Source organism: Bos indicus x Bos taurus, chromosome 25, assembly GCF_003369695.1.
Source record: "Bos indicus x Bos taurus breed Angus x Brahman F1 hybrid chromosome 25, Bos_hybrid_MaternalHap_v2.0, whole genome shotgun sequence".
NCBI classification, from domain to species: Eukaryota; Metazoa; Chordata; class Mammalia; order Artiodactyla; family Bovidae; genus Bos; species Bos indicus x Bos taurus.
This window is the reverse complement of record NC_040100.1, coordinates 3493355-3520499: the sequence shown is the minus strand read 5'-3', so window position 1 is coordinate 3520499 and position 27145 is coordinate 3493355. Positions and strand designations below refer to the sequence as shown.

The 27145-nt window shown below is 54.7% G+C and overlaps 1 protein-coding gene across 1 annotated transcript; it reads right to left on the bottom strand.

Annotated features, from left to right (window-relative positions):
• Positions 1-278: 278 nt before the first annotated feature.
• Positions 279-26884, bottom strand: WIPI2 (WD repeat domain, phosphoinositide interacting 2). Its single transcript, XM_027526655.1, has 12 exons — positions 26619-26884; positions 20500-20582; positions 11568-11737; positions 10426-10522; positions 9936-10033; positions 9405-9497; positions 8889-8959; positions 6879-6986; positions 6021-6185; positions 5457-5564; positions 4693-4823; positions 279-3948 (listed from the first exon to the last, which is right to left on the bottom strand). The coding sequence occupies exons 1-12, from the start codon at positions 26690-26692 to the stop codon at positions 3836-3838; spliced, it is 1311 nt and encodes a 436-aa protein (XP_027382456.1). The 5' UTR covers positions 26693-26884; the 3' UTR covers positions 279-3835.
• Positions 26885-27145: the final 261 nt, after the last annotated feature.

Below are 27145 nucleotides of genomic sequence, written 5' to 3'. Positions count from 1 at the left end.
TATGGTTATAAAATGCTGCCAGCCAGGGCTTTCCAGTTGAACTTGGTTTGGTATGGAATGTAATCAGTACACACACCTGTGGCTTAGACACGTACAGTCTCACACAGACACAATCTTACACACACACACACACACACACAAGCTCACAGCCCATACATACTGGCAGCACACACAACAGGCTCGCCGACACAGAAAATGTAAGAAGGAATAATTCAATTACATCTCAGTAAAGAAGGAAAATGCAGGGCTGAGGAATCACAACAGTCTCTTTAAAAAACTCAGCTTCACAAAGGTTTAATTCTCCTAAAGACTTTTCCGGTCAGATGCCTTAGAGAAGGCGGAGGGCTGGTTGGGCTTCAACATCCAATTATCTTTTGTGCTTTGCAAGATCCACAGAATAAAAAGGTACAACAGGGCCCAAGGATTCTGACCCGGGTGGGAACACACAGCAGTTTTAAGTCTGCTTGGCGATTAGTGATCATTATATATTTTCGGTGAGAAATAAGTTAGTCACAGAGAGAGTCCTGAATAAAGGGCCTGCCCCTCCCGCCGCCGTCAGAATGCCAATGGCTCGCGTGCACCGCCTTCACGTTTCTGAGACCACAAACCCCAGCCCGAGTTTGCAGCCCGCCCACCTTGAGTTTAAGGGTGATTAAGTACACTTGTAAAATAACGTATTTGGATTTTCAGCTGTGCTGCCTACAGTGTCACATTTAAGAACAGAGAGCTCGTCATCCCTGCGTGCAGAAGAGGGGCTACAGAGATTCCGGGGGTCGGGGGGCAGGAAGAGGGGACAAACACCACCCCCGAGCCCGGCCCGCGGGCAGCCCTGGGCTCGCGCAGCTCGGCCGGGCTGCCGGCGGGACCTGACCAGCGACATGGCCCCGTGGCTGGCCGTCTGTTTCCCTTTGCTGAGCAGGGATCAGGGTGCGTGCAGTCTCGTCTCCACATGGTCCCTGCTGCCCATGGGGGAGACAGAAGCTCTGCTCTCCTCTCCAGATGGACCTGTGAGCGGGCCGATCTTGTTGCTCCGTCCTGGGCCCGGAGCCTCCGCAGAGGGCAGGGCCGCAAGCTCCAGGTGGGACCAGACGGCAGGAGTTCACGTCCCCGTCTTGGCCGGGAGCGTGCCGGCCCCAGGGTCCCGGTGGGAAACGCGGCCACAGGGGCGGTGCTCCGTGTCCGAGACCCGGCAAGCCTCCAGCCTCCCCAGTGGGCGCCTGCCCCACTTGGCGTCCATGAGTGAGAAGGGCAGCAGGACGGATGAGAACTGCACAGAACGCGGTGTGTGAACACAGCTTATACCTGTTCTCACCAGCTTTGTGCTCAGGACCCGGAACCGAACAAAAACAACACATCCAGTCCCGTGAGAACGGTTCTGTTTCCGTGTGGACTGGGTGCCCGGTTGAGTCACCCTTCACCAGGGCAGGGAGGTGGGGATCGCCCGCGGTCCCGTCTGGAGCCTGGTGCTCCAGGTCCCCCGCCAGCAGGTGGTAGAATCAGGGGGCTGAATTCAGTCCTGTTTAACTCCAGGTTCAACCCAACGCCCCGCTCCATCATTTAGAAAGTGAAGGGTGTGGTCCCAATCCACAGGAGTCCGCTGCGTGAGCCTCCCAGCGGCAACAAACGACCCTATTTTAAGTTTGCAAACTGTGACGCAAGAATCCACGTTGGTGTAGAGGTCGGGGTTCAGCTGAGCCCCTTCTCTTGCGTGGTAGCAGGGGTCCCGCCGCTGACCACTCTGCCCCTTTGCTTCCTGCCCGAGCCCCTTGCAGGAACCCGGACCATGTGCAGCAGAGGGGGTGGGGCAGCAAACACCACCCACTCTTAGTTCTTCTCAACCAGGGCCCCTCCTGGCGGCGCACAGGTTACGCCGACTCGGGTGAGCAGAGGGTTCCTGCGTCCGAGAAGACGGCACACGGGCCAGCTGGGCCCCGAGGGCTGGGAGGCTGAGGCTGATGGGGAGAGGGCCCGTCCACTGGGACGGCCAACCCTAGACAAAGACGAAACCACACACCTGTGAGAAGAGAAAGCTGGTGCAGCAAATCCGAGGCTCCCAGGCACCCGATGGGGGAGCTCACCAGCAAGGCTGGGACCCGTCGACAGGGAGGCTGTTCTTGCCCTGATGATTCAGGCCCCAGAGTGGCCACGTGCAGTCTCCACACCAAAGATGCCACTGAGGAGCTGGACGTTGAGCTGGTTCTGAGAGAGGGCGGGGCTACAGGCGTGGCCGGGCTGACGGGGCTGCAGGCTGGTCCCCAGTCCTCGCTCAGGCCCCCTGTGGGGGCCTGGGTTCCAGACCCATCGCCGGGGCTTCCACTTCACCAGGGACCCAGGACAGACATGCCGAGGCTCTGGGGAGGGGGAAGCTGACTCCATCCTCCCCTCCCCTCTCACACGGCACTTCACGTCGTTGCGATGAGCCGTTTCTGTAGATTTCTGCTGTAGACGCACCCAGGGCACCTCAGAGCCAGCCAGTGGGCAAGTGGCCGGAGATGTGGGGACTGACTGGCCCTGGCACCGGGGCGCTGGAAGCGGGCGGTCAGCTCTGCCACTTGACGGCTACGACCCAGGTATACGCACAGCCTGGCATGGACACTGCAGACCCGTCCTCTGCTCAAACAGGGCAGGCGGACGCCACACTGCTGCTCTCCCACTTGCGTCCTTAACTGTTCCTGTCCGAAGAAGCCAGAACCATGTTTGGTGCCGTCAGCTCCACTTAAAAGTCCCTTAAAACTTGAATGGCTACGCGTCTTGGATTGGAATGCAGAGTTCAAGGTATACGAGGTTGTCTGGATTCTGTAAAAACGAGGGGGGAAGCCAGGCAAACACTGGAGTTTGTGACCACAGTCTCTCGTCACTCGTGCTGAGCCGTTTTGGAAGATGCAAACAGAAATGCACAGGTCACCCCGTAAGTGGGCGTCACAGCCAGCCTCCTCACTCCGCTTCTGACTCGGGTAGGCAGGACCCCACGGACGGGGGGTCCAGGGAAGAGCACAATTTGGGTGCCCATCCCACCTGATTTCTGAACTTTATGGGCAAAAGAACACCTACAAACGTCCCTTAGACAAACCAACACCCCACACATACAGCTGTTTGACAGGAAGGTTACAGCTGAGACCAGTCTGAGTAGACGACATTCCCTGGCTCTGGTGCTCCTGGGCATCTGTCTTTCAAGCCCACGGGGCTGTCGGAAGGAAAGGTTTTCAGTTTCGGGAAGAACCTCTTTCTCTTAACACCCACCCGGAAAGCAGGACCAGAAACAGGACTCTACCGCAGAAGAAATCCCAGAAGAATCCAATTTGGAAAGAATTTAATTAACAAAATAAAACGGGAGGGGGGAGGGGTGAAATGGTCCCGGAGGGGCTCCAGGGAGAGAGGACCCCCCAAGGCCGCCCGGCCCGCCCGAGCAGGACCAGATGTGCGCTTGCCGCCGCTGCCTTCCCAGCCCGTGCCTTTCTGTAGACGGAAAACCCCAGACGCCTGCGCACTGCTGTGAGCGGGCTCCAGAGCTCCTGGCTGGCTCGGCACATGAATGCATGCAAAGCATAGGTGTTTCGAGGGCTTCACCAAACAGTTGATTTTGGCAAAAAAAGAGAAAACGAAAAGCTAAAAATTCATAAGCAGGATTAAAAGCCACTGAAGTGAAAACAATGTATTTCTCAACAGTATGGAATGAGACTACAGCTACAATCTTTTTTTTTTTCTTTTTGCTTTAGAAGTCTCTGCCATCCTCTCCTCTCCCCAGCTCGGGTCAAAGTTCATAGCAGCATGACTGCGAAGTCCTCTGTCAGCCAGTGTTCCCTGCCTCGGGGCCCGAGGAGGTCACAGGTCGCAGTCAGTCCGTTCGCAGAATCATGGGAGGGTGCTCACTGTCGTCCTCCAGCCGCAGGGCACTGGCCTCCTCCTCCAGCCCTGAGCCGCCCGCAGCGCCCAGCTCGTCCGTGTACACTGCGGAGACAGCGGCGCCTCAGGCAGGCCGAGCCCCAGTGGGCAGTCCCCTCAGGGAGGCTGACCCCCCGTTGGGCAGTCCCCTCAGGGAGGCTGACCCCGAAGCGGGACCTGGGCCAGCAGGGAGCTCACGGCCCATAGGACGTGCACTTGTCACCTCTGCCCTGACCAGCGAGCTCTCCACAGCCCTGAGCCACTCAAGACACAACTGACTTTCCAAGACCCATGAAGCTCAACAAGGAGCTAGGCACTAATGGGGACCCAGTGGACAGGCTGCAAACGGCCCTCCGGGATCGGGGGTGGGGGTGTGTCCAGAACCGTGGCAAGGATGCTCAGAGCCTCCTCAAGCACATGCTGCCCTCACCTCGGAGTGAACAGTGAGCAAGAGTGTGGCGGAGCGTGCGACCGCACATCGCCCAGGGCGGCCTGGGGTAGCTGGCCTTCTCCTGCCTGGGCCTGCTTGCTGACCCGGGCCACAGGTGGGAGGGTCAAGACCAAGGTTTTTGGGCAGAACCTGAGCTGAGCGGAGGCAGGTGGTGGACAGGCCACAGGCACCTGGAGCCACGGGACTATTTCTGTTTCAAAAATGAAGAAATGGACTCAGCCTCGGGAGGCCTTGAAAACTGTGCTTTACAACAGCGGGCCTGAGGTCTGCAGGCCGCCGCCTGAGTGCAACAGGCAGGCTGGCAGCGCTTCGAGAGCAACACCCACGGTGCTCCGCCCCAGGCTCCGCCCAGCCCTTACCCAGCGCCGTCGGGGACGAAGGCACATGCGGACCCTTGGCCACGGCCACGCTGTACGCCTGCGTCACCAAGGGGCAGTCATGGGACGTGGAGTCCAGGATCTCGTTGGTTGTCTCCATGCTGCCGTCCAACCTGGAGGAGAGAAAGACACCAAAAGGGATAGTCAGGGCCACGTGGGCAGCACGCTGCGCTGGCCCGCGGGGCGACTCCCCCGAGAGTGGTCACCGGGATTTCCACACACCTACGCTGATGACGAGAGCTGGACCTAGAGAGGCAACTGCACTGCGCTTTCTAAAACTGAAGAGCAAAACCAGAGTACGCTGTAAAATAACGAAATCAACCCCCTGTTCTCCCTGATTCTAAGAGTTATTACGGTACTGCTGTTTAAAACAGAAAACCCAACGGTACTACCTCCCAATTAACTAATTCAGAGACAACAGCAGCATCTCAGTGGGACCCCGGGCCCCAGGAGAACCTGCCCCCATCACAGACAGCGCCCTGGGGTCGCCCCTTCTGCACATGACGCTGAGCTGAGCTGCATCCTCAGTGGTCCTGCCCCCAGACAGCCCCCGCCAACCCACAGAACAGTGCGCCCCGGCTGCCCTAGGCTCTGCCCGGGTGCTGAGCCGGGCACGGGCAGAGGCGTGGAGGGCAGGCTTGCACCCACACCGATGGGAGGTCATGCGGAGACCTGAGTCTCTGGCTCCCTGGCTTCGGGAAAACGAGCAAGTTGCCCCCCGCCCGGCGGAGGCGCAGCCGACTCACTGGTGCTGCTTCATGAGGGTGCACTCGCCCCCTTCCTGGGGGTCCAGGTTGTACATGTACAGGTACCCATCCGAGGCGCCCACCAGCAATCGGGGAATCTTCTGGATTCTAGTGAGGATAAAGAGCAACCAAATTCTAGAACCAAAACTCACAAAGCTCTCATTAAACTAACAGCCTGGACTTCAGCCGGGCCAGGGAAGAGCGCCCCGCTCCGATCGAGCGAGCGTAGCTTCATGCACACACACTGTCTCACACAAGGATCGAGGGCCTCAGAGCGTGTGCGGCTGCCGGCGCTGGAGGCCCCGGGCCACGCACTGGCCTGCTCACGCAGTGCTGAACTAACCATGCTTTCTAAATGTTCTCAACACCAGGAGGAGGAAGCGTGGAGGATCGGACGCTGTGGGGCAGGCGTCTGGGTCCCCTATCAGCGTCCACCTCCGGCCCCCTCCGCGTCCACATGACTGGTCTAAACCAGAGGGCCAGGCGTGCTGGTCATCCCCGGTGGCCTGGGACCCCGCTCCCGGCTGAACGCATGGGACAGAGGCAGTGCCCGCCCCGACTCACGTGGCCAGCGCGCAGATGTTCTTGTGGCCACAGAAAGGCAGGCGCACGGTGGCGAAGGCCCTGCCCTGGTTGAACATCTCCGTCACCTGGGAGGGCAAGTAGCTGGTGGACGCCATGAGCACCTTCCCGAAGTAGCCGGTCCAGGTGGTGGGCTCCTCCTGAGGCCTGGGAGGAGGACACACTGTCAGACACACGCGGGCCCTCGGCTGAGAACGACCACGCGCCCCTCATGCAGAGGCGAGGATCAGCCCCGAGACGCGAGAGAAGTCTCCCAGGCTCGCGGGGAGCCTGGGGACATCACAGAGCATGTCCTCCGAGGGTCAGCAGAGGGGCCAGGGAACAACTGGCCCCTACTCTGTAGCTGACGTCGTGAGGCCCATGTCTAGGCGCCCGCATCTTTCTATCGGGAAGTCTCCAAACACTCCAAGCACAGCCCCGACCACGCGCTCCCGCAGCCCATTCAGACGTGTAAGTCACTGCACAGGTGCCTCAGAGTAAGACACAGCACAGGTAACAGCGCTGATCCTAGTGGGAGGCTCACCACAGAACCTGACACACGACAACAGAACACGCCCTTCGCCACGCACACTGCTGCAGTCACGCACTCTTTCAACTCATCACTGCACAAATGGAAAATGCCTCTGAGCGAGAGGGAGGTAAGTGCCCCCTCCCAGGATGGTCCCCAGAGATGCGCCATGGGGGGAAGCGCTGGGGGGACCACCCTCTGCTGCCCCATCCAGCAGGTCCCCCTCAAACCCCACCCGTCCCGCTGCTGAGCCCCCATGAGCCCTCCAGACACACTTCTGCGCATCGGCAGACAGAGGGCCCCGTGTCCCTTGCAACGTCTCTGCAACTCACTTTTCCTTCACAGTCTCGAGTTTGAAGATGTGCACAGTCTCAGTGTTGCTGGAGGCGGACAGGAACATGCCGTCCATGCTGAAGGCCAGGGAGCAGATGCTCACACACCTGGGGCAAGAGGGACAGGGCCGGTCATGCTGCCGCCCGGACGTGGAGGGCAGATGGCAACCAGCACCGCCGCCCCCTCCGGAAAGGAAGTCACAGTGAAGGAAGGTCCCCATGACAGGTGCATGAGGGTCTTATTCCTTTCCAGTCACCTCAAAATACTTGAGGAAGGGGAACGTCTGAAAGCTGACGCCCTGACCAAGCCATCCTTTAACAAGCCTCTAGTGGCCAAGTAACGAAAGGAATCAAGGCTTCACTAAATCATTTTTAGCAGAATCAGGCGGGACTTACAGCACTAAGCTTAGCTAAAAAAATCTAACTACTGAGATTACAGCAACTCTTGACATGGAAAACACGAACTGGCAACCTTGACAACGTTTAAGAATAAACTTCTGACATCCTAAACTCTAGTTTCCCCTTAAAAGATCACTGTAAAAACCACAAAGCCTGTGTTTGCTCATAACCCTGCAGCCACAAGGTGTGCTTGGTCCTGTCCCTAGGGAGGGGCTTTGTTCCAGCCATGTTTCTGGAGCTCATGGCGCACTGGCTTGTGCAAAGGCTCCGACGTGGCTCCCGCCCAGAGGAGCTTGGAGGGAGGCGGGCGCTTAGCAGTGAAGGGAAGGCACTGCAGATGCTGCGGGAGAGGCAGGAGGGGGCACTCAACGACTGGAGGCACAGGAGCCTGCAGGTCACGGCCAGGGCCCGCGTGGAGACAGGCTCCTCTGAGGAGCTGGGAGAGACGGGGAAGGGAAACACGCCACAGCAGGAAAACAAGGATGCAGGGAGCCTGCAACACCACGGAGTCCTGTGCGTGGAGCAAACCTGGGGAAGGGGAGGCCCCGAGAGGCTCCCCACACGGCTGTCCCCATCTGTCACACTCCCCCCGGAAGAACAGCCAGTAGGCTCAGGTCTGAGGGACGCACCTGGTGAACACGAGCCGAGGCCACGGCGAGCACGAGGCCAGGCAGAGACACCTGGGGCGGGCGAGGCGGGCGGCGGGGGGGAGTGCCCCCCAAGGTTCAGGAGCCAGGAGGCCAGGAGGAGGGCAGGGATGTTCCCCGGGACAAGCTGTGTGCAGCATGGTGGGTGTCGGGGCCATGCTCTGGCCGCTGGGTGGAGCACCCAGCAGGCAGGAGAAACGTGGAAAACCTTGGCAGGTGGCCTGGGGACATGGAGGCGTCCCTGGGCACAGACTGACACCGTGGCTGAGGACGGAGGGGTGGGCTGCCCAGAGTGGAGTCTGGGGGCAGGGCCTCAGCGCAGAAATGCAGACACAGGAGCAGGAGCAGCAAAAGGAGAAAAACCCAAAAAGACGAGCGCAAGGAAAAGCGAAGGGAAAACGGAAGGAAAGAGGAAGCAGGGGACAGGGAGGGCCGGCAGCCTGAGATCGCCCTGGGAGGCCTCGGAGAAGGAGGCTCCAGGTCCCACGGGTCAGGCCCCGCAGGGATGCAGACGTAGCGCCACAGGACGGCTACGCTCTGCGGTTTTTTTAGAGATAAACACTGTGCGGGCCAAAGCCACCTGCCGGTTAGAGCAGGGCTGGGGTAGCTGCTCATGGGTTTTCAGAGCCTAGGAGAAGGGGAGGAGCCACTGCCCAGGTCAGGAGCCCCCAGCGCCCACTCACCCTGGGCCCAGCTGGGCAAGCTCCTCTTTCCACAGCCTGGGCTGTTGGGCCACGCGGCTCTGTGCTCAGCGCAATCACAACAAAACCCAGTATGCCTCTATAACAATGCCCCTTGACCTCCCACAAGGCCCCAAGCCCCTCCTGCCCCGCCAGCTGGGCTGAGATCGCACTGCTGGATGGGGATCCCCAGGACTCGAGTGCCCACTGCTGGTCACAGAGAATGTGAAACCGAATTGCGAACAGACGCTCCAGATTCCATTCTGGAGACTTGCACACTTTACCTCTTCACTCCTCTCCTGAACTCGAAGAGTTTCTGTCCTTCTGGAATGGAAAACACCCTAATCACGGTCCCCTGCAGCAGGAAGAGGAGGAGAGAAAAAGGAACTTGAGCTGAGCGGAATCAGACTCGGGTCTCTCGCTCATCGGACGTTTGGGCGCCAACAGCTGTCCCAGCCGCACGGCCCTGAGTTCTGCACCCCGTCCCTCGCCAGGCGCTGTCAGAGCACACCCTGCTCTGCCGTGAACACGGTGAAACGTCGTCACTGCTCACCCTAACGCTGAGGGCCCTGCAGTCACAGCTGTGACACTCCCTGACAGGACGGCTAAACGCACCCCGGCCCAGCACGCCTCAGCCACCGTGCTCGCTCGGCTCAGGAGTGCATGGCTGCGGGCGGCCCTCCAGGCTGTTACGTGGGCCCGGCTGTGACCGGTGGGGCCAGACACCGTTCTAGGGACTGGGCTGTGTGAACAAGCTGGACGAGCTGGTGGGCCTCCGGGTTTCCATGTGGCCACCTTACCTTCTCGGAAGCAGTGGCGAGCTTGGTTCCGCTGGCGTCGAAGGCCAGGGCCGCTAACGGGCTGTCGTGAGCCGGGATCATGTTCGCAGCTCTCTGGAGGGAAGGAGAAAGTGACCCTGTGACCACTGTGACTGCGAGGCTACCCTCGATGCCCACGAAGTCACCCACCAAGAAGGCCCATGGCTGTTATGGAAACCCCTGCACGGTTGGCTCAGACGCCAAGTCCACCCGATTAACCAGGGGTTGGGGAGGGGGCAAGGAAATGCCACTCAGAGCCTTAAAAGAAAAAGCGAAGCAACGTCCCCACGGAGACTCTGGAGCTTCCTCCGTTCCCTTCCGCACTCACACTGCGGGGTACTCAGCACGGAGGGCGGGGACAGAAGCATGGCTAGAGGCAGAAAGACCCAATCCGCTCGGCCACCAGGAGGCCGCGGCGGGAATCGAGCCACTGAGCCAGGGAATGAGGAGGCTGGAGGAGACGGCCCTCGCCTGAGGAAGGAGGCGCGTCGCACCGCTCCCCCAGAGCCTCACCAGGTTGATGGTGTCGAAGACCTGCACCTCCCCGATGGTGGCGCTGCCCGGATACGCCAGGTAACAGTTGTCGTTGTTGATGGACAGGGCACACAGGCCTGCGGGCAACACAGGGCACAAAGCGGGTCAGGTCGGGGCCCCGGGAGCCACCGGGAGCCACCAGCAGCCTGCACGAGTGCAGCGAGACGGGGAGGCCACGAGCTCTGACGCGACCTAGCTGGTTGCATCGCTGGGCGTTTTAAGTTCCACCCCGCCACACGCCCCGCAGGTGACCGCAGGCCTGCCCAAACGCACTAAGGCGTGGTTGGAACTGATCAGAAACCCCAAGGCTGCAGGCTGACCCAGCCCACAACCATGTGGTCACGAGACCAGCATCAGACGGGCAGTAGCTGACTCTAAGAGCAACACTGTCTAAACCTGTGGAACCGAAGAGGAGAGAAAACTCTCACGACAGAGACCTCCGAACGTCAGTGCTGCCTGCCCCGCTCACCGGTGGGGTTCGGGGGCGTCTCCCGGATGGTGTGCAGCACCTTCATGTCCCGGATGTTGTGAATGTAGAGAGACTCCTCCAGGCACACGATCAGCCTCTGCGAGAGATGGGGACACGGAAGCAGGATTTGAGGGAGAGCCAGACCCTGAGCCTCAGTTAGGGCCTCCTGCACCGGACACCACGCTCCTTCCAGAACTCCGCTCGCACATCGTGTTCCAGGCCCCGCCCATCACCGCCCATCACTGCGTGCGCGTGCCCGTGCTCCCGGCCCCGCCCACCACCCTGTGCGCACCGTGCTCCAGGCCCCGGCCCCACCCATCACCATGTGCTCCAGGCCCGGCCCCCACCCATCACTGCGCCCCTCACTCCCCTGCAGCTGAGCCCCCGCCTACAACTCCGTCCTCCGGTTGGAGGAGGACCTCTGTGTGGTGTCATTCAGCATGACAGAAAGTGGTCCCTAGCTAAGAAAGCTGGGGTTCGATTTTGTTTGGCTCTCAGCCCCTCCCTCTCCCCCCCGCCCCCGCCACGAAAACCACGTCGAGGCTGGGGTCGCTCTGGTGAAGCCCTGCTGCTTTCAGAATCCGATGCTGACTGAGGCTGCGACTAAACCACAGCCACGTGGCCATCGCCGGTGCTACCTCAAGTCCTGGCCACCAGGCCCACGCTCCAGGCCAGACATTCTTGTGGGTTTGGAGGCAGACACAAAAAAGTAGTAAATCTTTCATCTTTAGTTAAAAGTTAAATTAACAGTTAAAAAAGGGATAAAGAATTCCTTGGCAGTCCTGTGGTCAGGACTCTGCTTTCACTGCTAAGGCCTGGTCAGACCTCATAAGCCACAAGTATGAAAAGAAAAAAAAGATGCTCAGAGGTTTTTTAAAAAGGTAACTCATAAAAGAAGGCTCACATCTCGAGGGATGGTTAAAGCTAATGGCACTAGCCATGGCATCTTCACAAAGGGGCAGTCTGAGCAAAACCTCTGAGATGAGAGAGCAGAGCCGAGCCCGGGTGGGCTGTGAGGGGAGAAGAGCGGCCGGGATTTGCCCGAGGCCTGGTGGCCACTCCGAGATCGCTGGAACAGCCTCGCAGCCCAGAGCCCCCCAGAAACCCAGGGCCCCGGGGCGGTGAGCGGGAGTGCCGCCCACCTGCCTGTTGAGCTTCACGGCCAGGATGGTGTTGGAGTAGCTGTAGTTGCAGATCTCGGTCCCCTTCTTAAAGTGGCAAACCTTCAGCTTCCTGGGAGCTTTGAGGCTGACGATGGCCACCAAGCTGCTTGAGAACAACCTCTCCACGATGCACACGTCTTCAGTGTCAGCTGAAAGGAGGGAGAAGACAAACCCACGTGGGTGTGTACCCCTGCCAACCGGCGCCGGGGTCCCCGCACATGAACACGTGTCTAAGGGCAGGCTCCCTGTGGAGAGCTCGGGGGCGGGTGGGGGGCAGACCCCCAGGTCAAGTTCACGGTTTACAAGGCCCAGGCGAGGCCCACAGGCTGCCCCGCACCCTGAAAGGAGGGCCTGCTCCTCAGAGACCACCAGCTCTCGGCCACAGGCAAGCCACCCATTCCACACGGGCCGTACCTGACACGTGACGGGCCCCAAATGCTCCCGCATGACTCCACGTCAGGGGGCTTGCAGCCACTCAGCTAGGAGCAGGGGCTCACGGACCCCAGCGTGGTCTGCTCTCCGCCCCTTAGGTCCCTGCGCCCCACTTACACGGGGACACCCCCACTCAGAAGACTGTGCTTAGACACCACACGCATGGTGACCTGTCCAGAAAACGGGCACAGTGGACCCCACAGCTGTCACCTCACCCCGAATCCCGGGTTGCCCCACCCCCAGCTCCCTCACTCCCCACCTGCGTTTACTTGTGGTCACTGGGGTCAGTTCAGGGGAGGAGCAAAGAGCATTCTGGAAGGCAGGACTCTGGATGATTCCCACGGGCAGCTGTCTGGACCTGAGCTGCAGCTGAGCTGGGGTTAAGCATGGACCCGTTCATCGTCCTAACAATGGCCCGAGGCCACACTCTACTCGGTGAGGTGCTAAGCTCAGAGGACAGAGAACTAGATGGGTCACAACCCGGGCACCTGCAGGGCCTGACCCCACTGTGACCAGGCGTGTCTGTACACAAGACCGAGGGCTCCTTCCAAGAAGCCCTGTCACTAAATTCCATGCTTTAACTGAAACACACACGTAAGTCCGTTTAGAAACCAAATGACTACAGCCAATGAGTAAGCTCCAGAGGCCTCTGCATTAAGGCAGAAACTCTTTCCAGGAAAACACGGTGGCCTGGGTCAGCTCCACGTGGGTTTGAACTCTGACGTGCTCAGCACGGGGCCCATCCAGGGGGAGTCAGCCCAAGGCGACATGACACACATTTGTGGGAATAAAGCAGGGTTTGCTCTTACATGGAATGGGACGGGCAGCAAAGTCAAGCTCCTGGAGAACAGGCGAAACCAAGCCACAGCAGGAAACCCAGTGCACGGCCTGCCTCCTGGGGGTGGGGTGAGCGAGCTTTCTGGGGTGATGGTGAACCCTGATGGGAGTCCAGCCACACGGATGTCCATGCATTAGTCAGACATGGGACGTGTCCTCCAGATGTGAGTGTAAATATGAGTGTACTGACCGCACACGGGGACAGGTGGCTGTCTGTAAAGTGCTTTGAAACGCAGACACACAAGACGGGCGGGCAAGTACAACGCTCACAACAGACTCCAGATCCTCGGGATGTGGGTACTGCCTATAAAATACTTTCAACTTCTCTCTGTGTGTGAAAACTTCCATTAACGAAATGGTGAGAAGAGGAAAGGGATGAATCGTTCATTCGCTTAAACCAAGGGCAGAGAAAGTAAGGAAACACTGGCTTTAGGTGTCTACCTAGCTTCCCACCCCACTCTCAGTTTGAAAAAATTTTGAAACTTTCATGAGAAAAAGCGTAAGAAACTTCTTTCTAGCATTTTAACAACAGGAGGTGTGGCATGGAGGCAGCCAAGCTGTTTCCAGCTGCAAACATTCCTAAGAGCGAACACTGTGACAAACCTCCGAATACCCAGCACCTAGACTCACAAATGTCATCCTCCTGCCTATTGGCCTCAACCATCCTTTTCTTTGCTGACTTTTCAACGAGAGGCTCATCATCTTGACGTTCCCGCTGAATAAGTGAAGACACACGAAAAATGTCTTTTCCAGCTCATGAAAAAAGTGGAAAATTTCTTACATCAAAAGCAGCTGAGAGTGGATCAGGTATTTAATATAAAACCCGAAGCCAAAGAACCAAAGAAAGACACGAGAGAGTGCTTATGCACCCAGAAAGGGAGGATTCCAAAAGCCTCACGAGAAGGGCTGGAGGGCAAAGAGATCATGAGCGAGGGGAAGGAGCAAACCGCCCAGAAGAAGAGTTTGCAACCTCCACCAAATGGCTCCTGTGCCTTCAAGCAGGAAGAGAAAGAGCAGGAAAAAAGCAACTAAGAAGGAAACACGCAAAGGACAGTGACTTCCGGAATCAAGTTTCATTTCAGTTATGATTTAAGAAATGCAAAAAAGACAAAACAACATTTAAAAAAACTCAAGCTTATAAACACACATCCACACCACAACCTACACACAAACATTCACAGCAGCCGAAGGGGAAACAGTGCCAAAACGAAGGCACAGCCATGGTTTGTCCATCGACAAAACCCAGCACGTCCACGCCCCGGGATGCCACTGAGCGAGAGAAAGACAGGAAGTGCTCATCCACGCACCAGCATGGCGGAGCCGTGAAACCGTCCCACGCGAAGGGAGCCAGGCCCACGCGATTCCATGTATCTGAAACTTCCAGAGCAGCAGATCGACAGAAAGGAGATGAGCGGTTGCCCAGGGCTGAGGGGTGGGGGAGTGGGGAGCAGTCACCCTGCTGCTAATGGACTCGGGGGTTCTTTGGAGTGATAAAAATGTTTTAAAATTAGATTAAGGTAGGTTGCACAACCCAGTGAATACACTGGAACCTGCTGAACTGACCACTTTAAACAGGTGGTTTTTTATTGGCATCCAAATTACATCTCAAAAAGCTATTAAAAAAACCCACAGGCAGACTACCGCATCCATGTGAATTCTGACCAGTATGCTGAGATCCGATGTAGCGAGCACAGGGTGGTGAGCAAGTGACGGACAGACGGGGGCAGCAGCCCGGTGTCAGTGACCCTCTCCAACCACGGCCCTGGACCGGGACCACGCACAGGCTTCCACAGGCTCTCAGACTGCCGAGATCCCACACTAAGCATTGGGTTTTTCTCTGGGAAGCACCCGCAACTTCCATCAGGCTTCCAAAGGAGCCAGAAAAATCAGAGAATGGCCTAGGCTGCCTGCAAAGGGCAGAGGAAGCGCCAACCACTCAAAGGGCTACGCGCTTTCGTCTCCGCTCCGGCAAAACCCAACCGAGTGGACCCCGACCCTTCAGCCCCAGGATGCGATCCGCCTGGACCTTTCAGGAGCACGCCTCCACACAGTGATGCACCTTCACACACTGCCAAGCTCACAGTCTGCCCACGGTTCACTGCTCGTGGCTCACGCGCCGCGGGTGGTTCACATGCCGTGTGTGGCTCACATGCCGCTTGTGGCTCACACCCTGCTTGTGACTTACATGCCGCTCGTGGTTCACACATTGCAAGGTTTGCTGCTCGTGGCTCACACGTCGCTCGTGGCTCATGCGCCACTGGTGGCTTACACACTGCTCGCGGTTCACACACTGCTTGTGGTTCACACATTGCCAGGTTCACTGCTCGTGGTTCACATGCTGCTCGTGGTTCACACCCCGCTTGTGGTTCACTGCTCGTGGCTCACACGCCGCTTGTGGTTCACACCCCGCTCGTGGCTCACACCCCACTCGTGGTTCACACCCCACTCGTGGTTCACACCCCACTTGTGGCTCACACCCTGCTCGTGGTTCACACCCCACTTGTGGTTCACACGCTGCTCGTGGTTCACTGCTCGTGGTTCACACCCTGCTTGTGGTTCACATGCCACTGGTAGTTCACATGCCGCTTGTGGTTCACACGTTGCCAGGTTCACTGCTCGTAGCTCACACGCTGCTGGTGGCTCAGGTTTCCTTATCTTTCTGCTGTGTTATCTCCAGCTCCAACATTTCTATGTTATTGCCTCACTCCCGAGAGAACTTTTGAAAACAAGCAGCCACAGTGTTCACAGACCCCGAGTGAGTGGTCACATCCCACTACACAGAGGTGTGCACGGCTCAGCCCCCCAGGCACGGCCGACAGCGCCGGGAACCAGGCTGACGCCTGGGGAGCAGAGCAGTATGGGCACGCCCGGAGGCCTGGCACTCACGGCCCATCGTGGTGGCCTCGGGCAGTTTGTGCTGAACTTTCTTCCTAGAGATGCCCATCCAAATGGAAGAAAATACTTCAAGAAAGAATGCTGTCCTCCTGGCACACTGCAGAGCTGGTGGTGATAAAACTCCACAGGGCGAAGAGGGGCGGAGCCAAGCCATGCACCAGCACAGCGCCGTCCCTGCTGGGCGTGTCTGGGGTGCAGGGCGCTCAGAGGACACGCGCGTGTGCAGCCCACCTGATCCTCCGCCACAAGAGAGGGTCCTGGGCTGCCCCGCTGGAAGACCCATCAAGGCACACCTCATCAAGGGGACTATTCCAGCCAGCACCCAGTCCGCCGATTCTGGACCGAGATGGACAGCCTGCTTGTGTTTCGTTTCTGAACCGAAGGCCTCGTGAGGTCTGAGGTTGTAGCTCAGAAACATAAAATGCAAAGATGACACAGGACACAGAATCTGAAAAGGCCAACTTTTCCTTCCAAACTTCTGTGGCATTTTACAAACAATACAACGTAGAATCTGAAAAGGCCAATTTTTCCTTCCAAACTTCTGTGGCATTTTACAAACAATAAATCTACAACCTTTATTTATATTGTCTACCAGAGTACGGTTTCACCGCAGTAGTGTTTCAGGGAAGAGAGACCACATATTTGCGCATCATACACCTTGAGGTAAACAGAAAAGGACGCAAGAGGGAAAGAAAGAGCGATAGAGAGAGCGGACACACGGTGGGCAAAGCGTAAACGCGGGAGTCCCTGCAACTGTAAGTCTAAAGGAACACTATAGAGTCAAAAGCAAAAATCTTCCAGTGCTGCTGGGCAAAGGTCTTGTTTTTTTTTGTTGTTGTTAAATAAACAACAGAACAAGTAGTTGTCAATCTTGCTTTTCCCAAGACCAGCTCTGGCTCATTCTTTCTGTGGCAGCAGCGGTTACTGACAGAGAGGATCTGAAGTTACAACGGTCGGTCACGAGTTACGGTCAACTGAGCCGGGCTGAATCTGGAGCAGTAAGTTCTATTCTGTTCAGATTCTATGTGTAGAAAATGCCAGAAAACCATCTCGGTGCAGCAGCTAATCTGTTTTCCAAGAGACATTCTTTTTATCTACTTAATAAAAGAATATGAAAGAGGAAAAGTGGATAATATTCTAGGAGTAAAAGAATTCCATAGCTTCAGTGCATTAATCCTCAGAGAGTTCTCTGTGCATTCCCTCACCTATTTGAAGGGCCAAAGTTCAGTAAGAGCAAAGAAATCTCTACACCACCGTACCACGCTGGTCAGTATACACCCACTCTTCTAATGATGCTATCAAGACATCACATTTGGGGGACTTCTCTGGTGGCCCAGTGGTTAAGGCTCCACGCTCCCAAAGCAGGGGGCCCAGGTGTGATCCCTGGGCAGGGAACGAGATCCCACAGGCTGCGACTAAGAGATCCCATGCCACACCTAAGGCCTAGAGCAGCCAAAAAAAAAAAGGGCATCACATTTTATTCCATCAAAAACCTTTGAAAAATAAGGTGCCAAAAAACACTTAATAAACTTCAAGGAAACACATTAGTCACTGAACGGATTCAATCTGAGAAAGTGCCAAGACCCTTTCTAAGCACAATGGGTGGGGGTGGGGTGGGGAATCCTGTACGTTTCAAGCCAGATGACTAGTCACTGCAGCCACAATTCAGCAGCATAGCTCGGGCACTGGTGGGGTGCAGATTTAATAAACGCTCAGTCATCTGAAAAGCCCAGTGGAATCCTTGCTCCTGTGAACAAACTCTCTACAGGAAACGATCGTGTGTGGGGCAAGTGAGGGCGGCCAGTGTGGAGATGAGCAAGTGCTCAGGCTCGGACACACTTCATCACCCAGACCGCACCCGCCAGCTCCACACTGGGAGAAAGGCTTTCGTAGGACATCCGGTAAGCGTCAGGAGAGATGAGGAGTCAAGTTGGTGGCAGGAGCCGTGAGCCAGGGACCCGCACTCGAAGAACCCTGCTTCCACCTGTCTCCTCATGAAAGGCCCAGATCCCGGCCTCCAGGGACCGCAACAAGCCGGGGGCCTTGTGGGGGTTCAGATACCGTCCACTGCTGGAGGTGAGGGGTGCCCGAGGCGGACCCGAGAGGGGAGGCCAGGGCCTGGCGGGAGCCTGGTGAGCCTCGGACCCTGGTGGAGCACGAGAACTCTGCCGCTGTAAGTACCGGGCCCGTGGAAGCGACTTTCCTCCTGCGGTCCTCACCTTGTGCTGACGGAGGTGTGGGGGGGTGGGATTCACATCTGTGTCTGCGCCATACTGTGTCCCAGGCCTGACATCTGACACAGTACGTTTGCCCGTTCCTGGTCTGCTTCCATTTAAACAGAAGGGTCACGAAAGCAGGACTCTGTCACCGCTGCATCTCCACGGCCGGAACAGGGCTGGCACACAGCAGGTGCTCAATGAACGGAACCAAGAGTGGACATGGGATGTCTCTTCACAACCACTCACTGAAACTCCCCCTTCGTAAGGGACACTAACGGGTAAAGGAGGATTCCAAAAGGGAATACCAAACCACGGTGGAAGCAAAGTTGCTAACGGTGGAACATTCCAGAAGCAGATACTGGCATCGTTAATAAGGAGAAAACCCAATTTCCCCAACTGCATGCCCACGTGGATAATTAAAATGATAAACACAAATCTCTTTGAATTCATACCCCAGCGTGACGGATTACGAGCATACCGGCCTCCACAGTTCTCTGTAAAAAGAATTCTTAATTAGGTCAGGCCACGGGCAGGCTTCAGAGTTATCATCACGTACAGAGAAACTACTTATAAACCACGTGCGTGAGAAAGGACTAGCATCGAGGATGTATAAAGAACTCTCAAAACTCAGCAGTAAGAAGTGGCCAAAACAAGCAAGCACATGAAAAGGTAGTCAACGTCATTAGCCATCACGGAAACAAGAAGTAAGCCACAGTGAGGTAACACCGCGCAGACCCACCAGAATGGCTAAAATAAAACATACTGGTCACACCAAAGGCTGGCGAGGACTCTGAGGGACTGGCTCACTCATTCGTTACTGGCAGGAATGTAAACCAGTACAGCCTCCCTGGAAAACAGCTCAGACTTAAAAACAAAAACACCCCCACACCAACATACCACCCAGCAATCACACATAAGACATCAATCCCAGAGCAGCGATGCTGCATCCACACGAGACCCCGGACACGAACGTTCCCGGCAGCTCTATTTCTAACAGCCCCAGCCTAGAACCAGCCCACATGTGCTCTGCCAGGCAATTCATTTTGGTGAACCGTGGTGTTCCACTTTGCAATTCTCCTTTGCCTGCTAATGTCTCGTACGCAGGGGGAGTTTCAGGTGATGGTGAAGCTGATGGGCCCTGTCCACACACAGAATTTCAGCAACAGAAAAGGGGGCGCTACTGACACCTAGCAGCTTGGGCGAACTTCCAGGGAAAGATGCTGAGCGAAAACAGCCAATTCTCAAAAGGTTTGTTGTTGTTTAGTCACCAAGTTATGTCCGACCCTTTTTTGATCCCATGGACCATCAGGGCTCCGTGGGATTTCCCAGGCAAGGACAGTGGACTGTGTTGCCATTTCCTCCTCCAGGGGATCTTTCCAACCCAGGGATCGAACCTGCATCTCCTGCATTGGCAGGCAGGTTCCTCACTGCTGAGCCACCAGAGAAACCCCTCAAAAAGCTACATACTTCCATTTATGTAACATTTGCGAAATGACAGTCATTCTGGAACCAGAGGACAGATTCCTGGCTGCCTGGGATTTGTGACTGGGGGGTGGGTACACAGGTGTGGTTACTAAAGGGCAATGGAAGGACTCTGCGCTGTTAGAACTGCCCGGTAGCTTCACTGTGGTGGATATGGGTGTTCAGGCTGGGTGGAACCACATAGGCACACACACTGACAGCCTGTACGCGCACACGCGCGCACACACACACACACCCCCGGATTGCTTCCTGTCGCCTTCCTGACTGGGACGCTATACTGCACTTTTGCAGGATGTCACCACTGGGGGAAACCGGGAACAGGGTACCAGGAGCTGGAGTACTTCTCACAACTACACGTAAACCTACAACTCTATTGATGGAAAAGTTATCGTGTGCGAGTCAAACCTTTTCATCCCATTCTCACTGGGGCAGGGGCTGTACCTACTATTATTTATTCAGCAAGTACTCTCTCTCTTTCATTCTTTTACACACACGCGCACACACACACAAAGAAACTGAGGTCTGTGAAGTGATCTATGTAAAGTCACAGCAGGTGACTGAGAAAGGTGGCAAAGTTCACGGTCCTCCTGCAACCCCACAGGTCTCTGACACACAGCTATGAAAATACCATAAGAAGCCAACTGGCAAAAAATAAACCATTCCAAGGGGGGGTGTAAAATTTTCAAATTCTGGAATTCTTCTATGAGAGATACCTAAATGGTTTTATTGGCATTTTAAAAGGGGAGCATTACAGAGTAATACAGCATGATATCATGTATTGAAAGAGAGGACCCACAAAACAAGTACTTCAAGTATTTCTACATGTACATTTATAAGCATGCAAATGCACACTTTGATTTCATCTGGGAGAACAAATACCAACGTTCACAGCCACAGCTGCCCCCTGGCAGTAAGGCTAAGGTGAAGGCAGATCCGTGGTCAAGGGGTATCTGGATTTTAACCATCACGTTTCAATTAAGAATACAACCTAATTCAAGTATAACTTGTCTACTTTAAGAAAGGGGAAAAATAAAGCAAACACTTACTGCATTCATAGATCTGTTCCAGTTTATCCACAGAAGAAAGGGAGAAAAATTTATACCCGGATTTACTACCAACAGCTAGAGACCTGCAAAAAAGCCAAATTCAGAAATAAGAGCTGAGACGTGTAGGCAGGATAATGTACAAACGAGCTCCACGTTACCAAACTTTCTCCATCATCTCTACCCAAAACTAGCACACACAGGTTCGTGCACCTGGTACCAGGTGAGTGGTGGCACAGGAGAAAAGAGGTGGGGCAAGGAAGACGCCGGATCTCACGGCCAGGAAAAGGCGACTGTCAGCAAAGACAGACAGTGACACTTTAAAGATAAGTTTGATATAAAAATAAAAGTACTCGACCCTAAACCAACGATCCCCTCAAAACACAGTGGGGTTTCTCAGGGGACCCGACACACACGCGTGGTAGTATGGGAGCGTCCAAAGGTGACGGTAACATTGCAAACCTTAAACAAAGACACTTACACCCTTGGTGAATGATGGTGTCTCTTGGCACTGCAATAGAGTTGTAACAAACGCAGCTCAGTCATGTGATGCTAAGCCTGAGCAGCGGGATGGAAATAAAACAGACCAAAGAGCTAACTCAGTCTGCAATGGGAAGACCACATCGCAGAGCTGGCCCAGGACAACAACCTTGCGTGTAAGAACCCACATTGACCACCCAACACCACTGCTTGCTAAGAGGCTTGGCAGGACTCCCGAGCTCTCTCTCCAGATGCCCAGCGTGGCAGAGCTGCAACACGAGATGAAGTTCCCTTGCAGAAGATGACTGCTGGCTGACCAAGGCGGAAGAAATGAGCTGCAGGCACGGGTTTCAGAAACAGAGAGGACGGGAGCACAGAGCAGGAAGTGGTGGGACATGCGAACTCAGAGCTGGGACCTTTCTGGAACTTTATGTCTGGGAGGGCAACGCAACAAGAGGAAGCGGAAGGTAAACCAGAAGCCTAGAAATAACAACACTGACAGCTCACACGATGAGTATATGTAGGCCAAGATAAAAACTAGGGCTATTTTCATGACCATTTCATCTATTAGAAACTTGAGATTTCCAACCTCTTTCATGCTTAGGCAGAAGAAACACATTCAAAGAACAGACTGGCTGTGAATACTATTGAACTTTCAAATTGTAATTGGTTCACCCCAGAGATATAAACGGAATAAATCTCTACCAACTACAACAATTCTTCTCTGCAAAGACACTGCACTATATTGAATTAACTAGTAATTAGACATTGTTACCTATAAATATTTTGAAAATCAATAATGGAGCCAATAAAAACACAAGAATACTCAGAAAAGCTAAAAATAAAATCTCAACAATTCATAACTTCTGGAAAATTGATGTCCAGGAAAAATGTTTTCCAGACAACTTAGGGTTACTATTTTAAGCACCCAAGCCTTTTTTCCAGCATTTGTGATTCTCTTAAAAGGTCATTCTTATACAGGTTTCTGTGTGGGATGGCAAGCCCTCAACACCCGACTGGACTCACATCACTGAACGACTGTACTGTTAGAGTGAAGTGACTCTCAGAGCCTAACGGGAGCTGGGGTTCAGGCGGCAGACTGCCGCGCTGGGTTATACGCCACCTCTCACCTTTCGTTGTACCGGCAGCTGCCACTGCTCTCCAAGCATCCTACCAGCATTAACAGGCCCTCCTTCACATTTATTGTTGACATGGAAAGCAAGTCACCAAGCCTAACAGTTTTATACGTAAAATAAGCCCGGGGCCTCTTCTATGCGCAAACTTAACCACACAGAATTAGTGAATGAGAACCTGCATTTTTATACACCCAGGGCCTTGCCTGTGCTCCAAACAGGCAGAATCTGTTAAAACTGATCGAATACTAGCTCTCTGACATTCTTCCAGATGCTCAGAAACGGATTTAGGATACTGAACACCTTCGCTAGTTTTCACCACATGGCTTCCCTCTTGTGAATCCCAACCAGTGGGAAATGTAAACAAATATACACCACCTGTTTTTGATAGGTGCGTGTGGTACAGCGTGAGCATACACTTTACCAGTAAAGGCGGACACCTTTAAAGGATGGCATGGAATATAAACAGGTGTGATATTTACATCTCGGATACCAGCAGTCAGGTTCATGTACCCGACTTTGTGGAGCTTCTGCTCTTAACAACACCTCGAGACTTGCCTGACCCTGCAAAGGCAGCATGGGGCAGGTGTGGTAACAGCACGAGAGTTCCCTGACAACGAATCTCATCCTAAGTGCTGCTGTGGTGAAGTTTTTGTTTTGTTTTTTAAGGTAATACAATAAGATCTTTTACTGACAAAGGAAAAACCAGCAACAGCAGAAAAAAGGATATATTTACTTAATACCGCATTTCACTACCATACCCCTGCCTTCGAGTACGCCTGGTGTCAACATCCGGGGACCCTGCTGCACCCTCTGGAGATAAGGCTCGGTCCTTCACCTTCAGGGGCAGGAGACAGCCACTGCTCCCGAGATACACTTTGGGCCAGCCCTCTGTATTTTCGCCACACACAGCTTTCCTCCACCGCAGGGCTTCCTAGACCGCCCATCCTGAGCCTCTGGGGGTTCTGCAGGTTCAAGCAGGCTGGTTCTCTGCCTTTCCCAGCAGCGATGCAGGAGCCACTTCCTTTATCCCTTGCTGGCTTCCAAAATTTTGTTGCTGGTGACTTTCTTTCTCCTTCTCTGGGCTTAAGCCTCTTTCAGTATCTTTTTGATATTTTACTGGTTGCCATTCTATCAGGGTTCCGAGCAGGGCCAAAATCAACTCTCGCGTTCCATCCACCATCTCTACCTGCAGGTCTCTTACCGAATGTAAACACGAGCGCTCAGTATGTAAGGCAGGGATTGCCACTAAAAAACAAACACGCTTTTAAGAAAACATTTTAAAAACGTTTTAAAAGAAAAAAAATCACTCTTAATGCTCTTTTCTTTATTCCATTACCCACGATCAGCCAGCCCACTAATGTTTTCCCTTTTCATTATCTTCACCAAAGAGCCACACTCAATGATGGGGTGAAGTGGGAACAGCCCATATCCACAAAAAGGAGTGACCTGCAGTGCTGGTGAGAACTGGCAGGCCCCAGGGCCCACCTCAGTAAGCTCCTGTCTATCCCAGACCTCACTCGGACATCCCTAAAGCCTTTCAAACTCAGTAATATCCAAAGCAGAGTTCACCTTCCCCCTAAACCGAACCCCCCCTGCACCTTCTATAATGTGCTGTCACTGTTCATCTCGGACCCAGGCTGGACACGTGGGAGGGACCTTCTCCCTTAGGTGTGTTATGCACCTCCCATGGGTCACACCAAATCCCACTGGATCCCCAGTAGCTCACCGCTGGCCACTGCCGCTGGACAATATCTTCCCCAGTGACTGCCTTGGTTCATCAAAGACACCCTCCACGTGCGGGCAGAACCACCAAGAACTTCAAGGCCAAAGGGTCCTTACTCCCACGCCCCTGGATCTACTGATGAGGGAAAAGGGAAGAAGCGGCCTTCCAGGATAGCTGATGTCACCTAGAAGAACCCCGGTTCAAGGGGGCAACAGATCCAGACCAACGCCTCCCTACCGCCTCTGTGCCCGCAACGTAGACACAAACAGCATCAGTGCTACAGACAGAAGACGAGGGAAGCCAAGTCTGTGTCCTTCTAGGTCTCTGAGGAATGTGGCTTCTGAGTGATTCGGCCATTGCCCAACGACCACTGAGTCTGCCCAAGCCTCATGGGGTCCCCTGCAAGTACTCAGGCCCTGACATTTCCGTGGAACAGCCAAGCGATACTCCGTGCCTATGAGTTTCTTAATTTTGATGTCAAAAAACAAAAACTCCTCCAAAACAAGCCTTCCAAAGGGTTACTTTCAGAAACCAGGACTGGAACTAACCAGACAAGACGAGGGAGATGACAGGGACCGGCTTCTCTTGATTCTTTTCCCCCAGTTCTTAGTTTAAAAAAAAAAAAAGAAGGTAAAATAAAACATTCAGACTTTTAGAATAAAAATCACAGGAAACAAACAAACAAACAAAACACTTACAATATTTGAAAGTATATTACTACCACAGACAGGACAGATATAGTTTCATATGAAAGGAATACTGCTGTTTAAGTATTACTGTATAACACACAATATATTTTCTATTAAGTAAAATGGTTCCAGATTTCCTCACTGAATACCATGAATGTGGATACAACAATCCTCGCCTTCTGAGAAATTATCTTAGTGTAAATACTGGAGGTGGGACAGGGAGGGAAAGGAGCGTGCGGCCAAGCCTCCCCAGGAACTTCTGTTCAACTTTCAGGTGTACATTTACAACAAACTAGTCACTTTAATCAATAAAATTTTAGTATAATCCTAGCTTACTATTCCTTATAATTTCTGCTCATACTCTATCAAGGTCTCTTTGGCAACTCAAAATTATGACGCAGAAATCTGGTCTTGAACTAGTCACTTTAGGACTCACAGAGGAGTGGGAAAACACATAATTTCTAAACACAAACAGATCTTATTTCAGGCCAGAGTGACATTCTTCCATTATATAGGGAAACTGGTATTTGAATGCCACTTGAAATGACAGGAAGAGAGAATGCTTTCCCGTATCTGATTTCCTGTCAATGTATGTGGTGAGTGGTGAAAAACAGAAATAACAGTAGAAAATGTTTTGGGAATTTTCTAATTTATACAAGACATAAAAACCCATAAAGCTACCATTCTTACTGGTCTCAAAATACTAAGGGCTTAAAAACGGAGTCATCATTGGTTGAACTGCCCTCTTCCCTACCCAGGTTAGTATAACATAGTTCTCAGTCACAACACCCTGCAACAGGTGGTCCAGATTGCTCTGGTTGGAGTGGCTTTTGGTCACCATGCTAATCCTTCGCAGTTTTCATTTTAAAGATCGCTACAGTCTACTTTCTACGCTCACCATCCTCCAGACCCTACTCTGTAGAAGTAAACAGCAGGGTGGACTGGAAAGGAGGCTGGAAGAGAACTCAGGAAAGCTGCCCCCACCCTACTATTAACCAAGTATAGACCCAGGCTCTGCTCAGAAGCTCCTGCGCTTCGGTTTCCTCTTCTGAAGTTGGCACAGGTGATCTGCTCCCTTCCAAGCCTCATCCGAGTCCCACCGTGGGGGGCTCTGCACTATTTTCCCAACTCTGGAAGGTGCGACTGAGCACCCTGTGCGTGGCACTGACTTGGTGCCTTGCCATTCTGCAAATGACCTTTCTTTTGCCGATTCTATCTAGCCAGGAACAACTCAACCTACTAGTTAGTATGAAGCCAACGACCCACTCCTCCCCTCTTACATCACTTCCTCTTACTCACTTCTCAAGATGGCTCTCCTCCCTTCCAGTCCCACAACTCATCCTTCCTTCTCCAGAAACCTCCTCTAATAACTATCCTCACACGTTTCCCCAGGAGACAGCCAGCCTCTGAAGGATAGGCTTCAAACCCCTGAGGGTTTGGACAAACAGCTTTCGGAACCCAAGGGTTGGCATCAAGGACCTCTCTTCCCGTACAAGGATGGCCCATTCCCAGAGGCCCCAGGACTCCTCAGGGGTTTCTCTGTTACAACCCGCCCCTTAGCTCAGCTTCTCCCCGGGTCAGAGACCAGAATTACTGCTAAGTTTGTTTCTCGCTCGAGGAGGACATCAAGGTTTCCTGTCAAAAAGAACAGCAAGAGAGGAAGAAAAGGATATCGAGGGATTCCCTTAAGACGATGAGGAGATGAGAAGAGCCTGGAAGAGCGGAAAGAGTTAGGCAAGAAGGCTGACGAACAAGGGGTGTGGGGGGAGGCGGGATGCAAGGGAGAAACTCACCTCCCACCCCCACCCCCACTCCAGAGATGGTTGGGACAACAGGTCAGGCCACAAAGTTCGGGCCCAACTTGGCGAAAAGTGAGATGGAAAAGACAAAGCCTTCTTGGAGATGGGGAAAAGAAAAGACCTCCCCTGGTCCATCCCTTTCCCCGCCCAGAGGTCGCACTCCCAGGGCAGAGCCTGGAGGGTTCCCCAAGGAAGGGGGGCCCGCCAGGGGTGGGGGGACGCCTCCTCCCTCCCCGGCTCCAGGTCCCCCGGGCCCCCGACCCCGACCCCCGCCCCCGCCCCCTCCCGTCCTTACGTGACGTCCTGGTTGAAGTTGGCGAAGAGCAGCTGGCTAGCGCCGGCCTCGCCGCTCTGACTCGCCAGGTTCATGGTGGGCGCGCGGCCCGCGGGCCCGGCTGGGGGCTCGCGCGCGGGTGGGGCAGGTCGGGGTGAGCTCAGGGTCGGCGCCGGGCCCCGATCGCCGCCTCGCTCGCCGCCGCCGCCGCCTCGCTCGCCGCCGCCGCTCGCCGCCTGAGCATTAACCGCCGCCTCATCCCGGCCCCCCTCTTGTTTATGCTCCGGAGCCGGGGCGCCTGGCACGCCTGCGCGGCCACACCCCCCTCGTCGCACGGCCTCTCACGGCGCAGGCGTGCTGCGGAGGTCCCGCCCCTTCACTTCCGGTCCGGGCCCGGGTTCCGGTCGAACACGCACACGCGTGAGGATGTGCGGGGGGCCGGGCTTGCGGGCACGTCAAGGGCTGCGCATGCGTTTTGGAAAGAGTAGGCGCTCCGTGTCCTCCGCCCCCATCATTTTAGCATTAAAAGGGGTCTGCCGCCGCTTGCC